Raw genomic sequence first — 6,857 nt, 5'->3', positions numbered from 1 at the left:
CCGGTAGTCCCGGGACGAAACGCAAAACTCTCTTTTCATCCGCCACATTGGTGACTCCGATGTGATCGAAGATGTCGAAGCAAAACGCGCTACACTTACAGCCCCGCAACCAATCCGCGTGCCTCCGATGAAGCCGCAGATGATTCTGGTTCTCCTTATTGGAGAGACAGCTCGAGGCAGCGGGAATCGAGATAGATATACAGATAAAAAGCTCCTGCTCGGGTGCCTCGAACCAGAGTACTTGAAGCGACTGGAGCATGTTGATTTGGATTCCTCTGTTGAGTTAGTCAGTATGACCGGTTAAAGGAGGAGCTGATACGGAGTCTGGCCGAATCCGACAGCGAAAGGGTAAAGAGGCTAGTAGAAAAAGAGGAGGTGATGGGCGACCGTAAGCCATCCCAATTCTATCATGATCTGAGAAAGCTGGCCAAGTCCCTTGGCGTCGGAGCAGTTCATCCTTACTCTATGGAAAAACCGGCTACCCGATCGTATACGGCGAGTAGTTTTGGCGGTTATTGACGACACGAAGCCATATAGAATAATCTAGGCCGCGGATAGAGTGGAGGAAGCCTGTTCAGGAAGTGATCAGTGGGAGTCAAGCGTTTCAACCGGTAGCAATCGAAAAGTTCATCGATCGCTGCAGAAGCATTCGGACGCATAAGAAGTATCTACGGAGTTTCTTGAGAATAACGTGTGCAGGATAGATCGTTTCGAATATCACGAAATAATATAGACAAACTGTTTTTGTGAGCAATTTGTTAAATATATATTTTGTGTATGGAAATTAATTCAACACAAAGCACAAGTCCAGGTACGATATATCTCACGAAATAAATACGCGTTATCATCGAGAAACTCTGTTGATACTTATGCGTCCGAATGCTTCGGCTGCGATCGATGAACTTCATGCCCGTAATTTCGTCTGTTTATTTATACTGGTCGGGGGACAGTCGGAAAATTTGAACTCGACTGCGTTTGACGGCTGAAAGTAGCGGCGACATTGTTTTGCTCGGAGTTCATTACTCCTTACAATACCTGTGACCTAACGGTCATGCTACTCCGAAACGAAACAACAACAGGATTTGAATTGTCCTGCTCGCGTACCGCTACAAACATGTATTTATTCTGCGTCTGTGTATCGTACTAGGACTTGTAATTTGTGCTGAATTAATTTTCATGTACGAAATATATTTAACAAATTACATACGATAATAGTTTGTCCATTTTATTTCGCGATACTTGAATACACATATCCTCCACATGTACTAAAAAAATATCGTACAAAAAATTTGTAATTACTACAATAAAACTATTAATAAATGTTTTTACATACATTTCAAAATAACGTCCTGAAACCTGTTGTTTTATGTCAATAAAGATATAAATTAACGCTTCTTTGATTGTATCATAATCTGAGGTATAAGAATTGGAGGACTAAAGATAATAACTATTCCCTTACTTTGCATTTATAAACTTATCGTTACGTAACACTTTTTCATCTTCTTTATGCAAATTGTTGCACAAAATAAATTTGCTTGATTAACAAACTTAAATTATTCAATTATATTGTCATGTTATTGATTTTGCGGGAACATTCGTGTCAATGTTGCACTTACACGTTGCACCGACGTTTCATGAATATTGCATTCTATTTCTTCAGGACAGACTTGGAATTTGTTTCAATACATTTTACCATCGTGAAAGCTTAAAATTTAATATTATTTTTATAAAAAAGTTCTTCTAATAAATATAGAATATTCCATTAAGAGAATCATATCGTGCTATATCTAAAAAGATGGATTGAAAACGAATGAAACTACATTAAATTCTGATCCTATAAAAGTGCTAAAATATACGGGGTGGTTGGTAACAGGTGGTACAAGCGGAAAGGGGGTGATTCTACGCGAAAAAAGAAATCGAAAATATAGAATAAAAAGTGTTCGTTTGAGGCGTTGTTTTCGAGAAAATCGACTTTGGATTTTCGCTCGGTACGCGTGCGATACGTTATAGCGGATCTCACCGTAGATCGTTGTCTCGATGGAAAAATTAAAAAAAAACAAAAAAAAAATTTTTTTTAATTTTTATTCTATATTTTCGACTTCTTTTTTCGCGTAGAATTACCTCCTCGCTTGTACCACCAGTTACCGATCACCCTGTACATATAAAGAACCAAAGGATAGACCAAATTAAAGGTTAATAGCTACTAAGAGAATCGTAACAGAATTTTTATTGCAAGTGAGACGATCGTCGGTGAAGGTGCCCACAAGAAATACTCTTGATTTTCAACAATAACGTTCATTAAACTCTTAACAATTAACAACAAATAACGATTAACTACGATTAACGATTGACAACGGTTAACGATTAACAACGAACAAATAACAATTAACAATGACCATTAAGAGTCAATAACCCGTTTCTCTGATTGTGTTGGCTTCGCTTAACCTTTCGCACTTCGTAGCTCGGGGCAGAATGAATCTTTTGGTTCAAAGCCAAACAGATTCTTTCCTTTGTTGCCTCTCGATATCCCCACTACGCGCGCGTTTATTAGACGTCCGCGACGGTTGCCGCATATGCATTCTTCCGAATATTCGGCGAAAGAACCGTAGGCATATCGATGGCACATTGGGCCTGTCAAGCCTTACGCTTTGTGTCGCGGAGCCGTTGGAAATTTCCGTGGTCGAGTGCCGCCACACAAGTAATCCTTGAGCTTTGCATTAAAATCAATCATATATTCCATTAAGGGGGTATTCTAGTCTAGAAATTTGAAAAAATCAGACATTTTTTCATATTTTCAAAGTTTAGACATTCAAGAGTATATCCTCAAAGGGATTTTTCAAAATTCCAATTATTTACCGAGTTACAACAATGATTTTGGTGACGCGGCAAGTAAACTGGTCCAACCGGAACAAATCGAACAATAGACGGTAGACGTTGCGAATGCATGAAAGTTTGTCTTTTTTTTATACGTGGGGAAATCCTCATAGACACCCCTCTTTCCCCGCTCTTGGAAGCGGCGAGGTAGTGTCGGACTATACCGACTAAAACTCTACGGTGGACCGCCCGACGCTCAGCTGGAATGCCCCAGGACCTCTTTCGAATTGCTGCTGGAGCACTCCTGCGTCTTCTCCTGCCTGAGGGAGTCGTTCCTTGGTTTGGACATTGAGAGGGACCACCCCTCTTAACACTATCCCCTGAGCCGTCGAGGATGTAAGTTTGTCTGCAAATACCTTATTAGAACGATGTTTGGGTTCTGAAACTCAGAATAATAACGATTCGTTAAATTCTTTGTTATGGACTTTTGCTCCGAAACACATTCATGCAGGAACGCGGATCATTGAAATTGCTACTTTTCTCGCTGTTAGTATTTTGAATGAAGGTTTTATTACCCATTTAAAAAATATTGGACGTTACGGGAATTACGATTGGTCCAGAAGCCATGCGTTTGTAACGTCAATTCATATTAAAGGCCGGATGTGTGCAGGTCTTCACCGCGTACCCTCAATTAGCCCAGGGACCCACCATAAACTTAAACTTTTAGTTTATTATTTTTGTGTTATCTGTTTATGGATGGTCCTTGAAACAACCCTTAGGTTGTTATACGTCCTTACTAATTACGGGGAAAGCAGATAGTTACCTAATGGGAAAAACCCAATACTTGTCTAACGAAAAAGCTGGTTTTTCCCATAAACAATATTACCTACTAGCCACGTTGGTAGGAGGCTTTCTCCTCCTATCTTCATTTATTAACATGACCTATAACCAATTGGCATCGTGGATCGTTACCCTCACTTTTCTTAACGGAAGGTGCGAACAACGAATCCGCGTTGTTAATTAAAAAGGCCACACCCACACCGAGCTTTCCTCCGTAATGAGACGAGAACACCTAGGGAGAAATAGAAAAAAGACCATCGAACAGTGAACATCTCTCCGATCAGTGTAAACCTGTGCTAGAAAATAAAGACAGTAGTTGTGTTACGACTCAGCTACTTTATTTCATCAACCTACCCTTAAATTTACGTGACACGTTCGCTGTCAAACGGGACGAAACTTGGATCGAACGTTCTGAAATCCGAGTTTCGGATGGTTCAAAGGAAGCCGCCAGGACTGCTCGTCTACACGAAAGAACTTCAGAGAATGAACATTTTGAAGTGGAGGAAGGCCCATTGTATGGAGCAGAAATCGCTGATTGAAAGTATGTAAGTATACCGTACCATTATACGAGTAAAACTGCCTGAAACTACTTAAAACTTCAAACGCGTTTTTCTCGAAACTACTTTTTTCAAGCTTTCAAGAACCGATTTATTTGAAATTTTATGTGAACCTTCCCTATACATCCCTCTATGTCGCTTAGCATATTAAAGTCGAACATTTTAATTTTTACTATTTTTAAAAAATTTGAAACTGTTAAAAAAAACGTGAAAAATTTTTTTTTCAAACGGCCGCCATTTTATGAAAAAAATTTTTTTACTTCTCCGAGGTAAAAGCGATAGCGACATTTTTACTGATTAAGAATCCGTTTGATTTTTTGTTTCAGATGACCAGAAGGGTTGGAACCATGCACGTGTCGCGTAAAATAACACACACACAAAAAAATAAAAACAAATTTAAGATGAAAAATAAAAAAGAAACTTTACTTTTTTTCTAACACGTGGTTTACAATTTGCTTCCGAGCTCTAAGCGTGACTTTTCAAGACTGACTCTTACAACTCGGTTATTTTTCTTTTGTCACCCCTCACTATCACCACTGTCCTCGAGTTTGTTAGGCGTCCGCGACTGTTGCCACGCACGCCTTCTTCTCGAACATTCGGCGGAAGCACCGTGGGGATATTGATGGTTCATTAGGCACTTCGCTTCAGCGATATATATTGTTGCCAAGTGTTGACACCTTTATCTCCGGTTTTGAACTGAGCCGGTCGTGACACAAGCAAAGATTTATTTTAGCCATAAAGCGGAAACGAAAGTGAAATATACAAAGAGTTATAAATATTCAACCCGATGAATTTAATACGAAAATTTTTATCTTAATTATACAGTATGTACCACACATCGGTGAAACAATAAATCATCATGTAATTACGCAACCCTGTAATAATAAAACATAGAAAAGAACTACATTAGACAAAATTCATCGATTTTGTGTTTATGGTAAAATGATAGTGTTTTAAAGATTTTAAAATATCCGTAAGCTAAGATAACAACTAACATAAGCTAACCTATGCTTTTGTAAATAAAACTCTAAATTCTATTATAAAATGTTTAGTTTAAAGAACGTTTAAATTTTAATTTCACCAAATGTAATACAATGAGAAAAATACAAACACATGAGTATTGCCCTGAATTTTCCCTTATTCCTCATGTGCAAACTCTTACAAAATTAAAGCTGAAATATCTTTTAAACAAATCACTCTTTGACCTAAATGTCTTGTAGATTAGGCATATAAAAAAGTTCGTAGTTCTATTTGCAAAAGTGTAGATGATAAGATATTTAAAACGCCATCACTTTCGGAATGAACACACCGGAAAAGAACTGTGAACACACAATAGAATTCTTTTCTATCCTTTATTGTTTCAAGATCGTAACTTGTGTAAGTGGTGTGGGATGATATCCTGTATACTAACACATAATTAATTAATTGTAGTTTTAATATTGATTTAATTTGTTGTCCTGTAGTTGTTAGTCTTTTTTGTTTTCTTATTTTTTATTTAGTTCGATGCGATATTATACTGCGATATCGAAGTACGTAACTGTCTTCCTTAGTTAAAATGTTCTATATAACATTTTTCCATTTTTCAAGATATGTTAAAATATTTGAAGGATTGTTTACCTCTAAAGTAATGTTGTCTGGACAGGTTTCTATCAAATAATAACTGAATACTTTAGATTGGAAAAGGAAAATCAAAGATGATATAAAGAAAATAATAAAACCTCGTTTTTCTTTAGTTTCAAAGTGATAAATTAAGAAAAAGTTTTCACTGAACAATTTGTAATTTGGAATATCATTCAAGTATTATTCATTGATTACATTTTCAGTATTCTTCTAAATTACTACGTTCTTGAAATGATTAAATATTAATAGTGCCATTATAAAATGTAGAAAACAATCATACTTGAACAAAAATAAACAATCAGCATTAAACTCTGTGGATAATAGTAATGTGAACTGTGGTGGTGTTTGATGTAAGGTGCCAAAGAAATACTCGGCGATGTTCAACAATATATTTATTCAATAATCTTCGCCTTCAGGTCGTTTTGTACAATTCTTGTTTACCGCTGACTTTCTCGCTTCTCGATTATCCTCGTTTCGCTGTTAAAACTCGAATCTTCTCACTTCGCTGTTTAAACTCGAATGTCTCTTTTAACCGATTCGTTTCTTTTGTTGCCCCTCGATATTCCCACTACGCACGCGTTCGTTAGGCGTCCGCGATTGTTGCCGCGTACGCTTTCTTCCAAATTTTCGGTGGAAGGACCCTAGGGATATCGATGGCTCATTAGGCATGTCGGCTTTACGCTTCGGTGATATGCTTTGTGTCGTGAAACCGTCGGAAAGTTTCGTCGTCGAGTGTCGCCACAGAACAATATCATAATATTAAATTCTGTAAACACAATATAAATATTTTTTAACACTATATTTTACTTTATGGCCTTTATTTTTTTAATTTTCGTTTTCTTCTACGAGTTTCTATATAAAGATATTTAAGAAATTATTAAGCGAATAGAAATCTAATTCCCTATTGACTGCTCATATGATTAAATACTTATAACATGTCCTATTTCATATATCTTATTATTATATTATTTTGTATGTCCTACAATGTCCTAAGTATCCACTATGTCTCAAAATATTCATTAAATG

The 6,857-nt window shown here is 36.9% G+C and overlaps 1 protein-coding gene across 1 annotated transcript; it reads left to right on the top strand.

The window, feature by feature from the left end:
• Window positions 1–139: 139 nt before the first annotated feature.
• Window positions 140–4,193, top strand: LOC117152198. Its single transcript, XM_033323109.1, has 3 exons — window positions 140–290; window positions 3,200–3,632; window positions 3,920–4,193. The coding sequence occupies exons 1-3, from the start codon at window positions 140–142 to the stop codon at window positions 4,191–4,193; spliced, it is 858 nt and encodes a 285-aa protein (XP_033179000.1).
• Window positions 4,194–6,857: the final 2,664 nt, after the last annotated feature.

The sequence above is a fragment of the Bombus impatiens genome, unplaced genomic scaffold, assembly GCF_000188095.3.
Source record: "Bombus impatiens unplaced genomic scaffold, BIMP_2.2 scf_0780, whole genome shotgun sequence".
Taxonomy (NCBI): domain Eukaryota; kingdom Metazoa; phylum Arthropoda; class Insecta; order Hymenoptera; family Apidae; genus Bombus; species Bombus impatiens.
The sequence above is the reverse complement of the archived record's forward strand: the minus strand, read 5'-3'. Positions and strand labels throughout refer to the sequence as shown.

Bases quoted from the DNA above. Each gene is read 5' to 3' on its own strand.
- LOC117152198 (XM_033323109.1), top strand. From the start codon at position 140: ATGATTCTGGTTCTCCTTATTGGAGAGACAGCTCGAGGCAGCGGGAAT. The intron at 291-3,199 runs GTATGACCGGTT...CTATCCCCTGAG, and splicing joins TTCCTCTGTTGAGTTAGTCA to CCGTCGAGGATGTAAGTTTG. The intron at 3,633-3,919 runs GTTACCTAATGG...ACCATCGAACAG, and splicing joins AATTACGGGGAAAGCAGATA to TGAACATCTCTCCGATCAGT.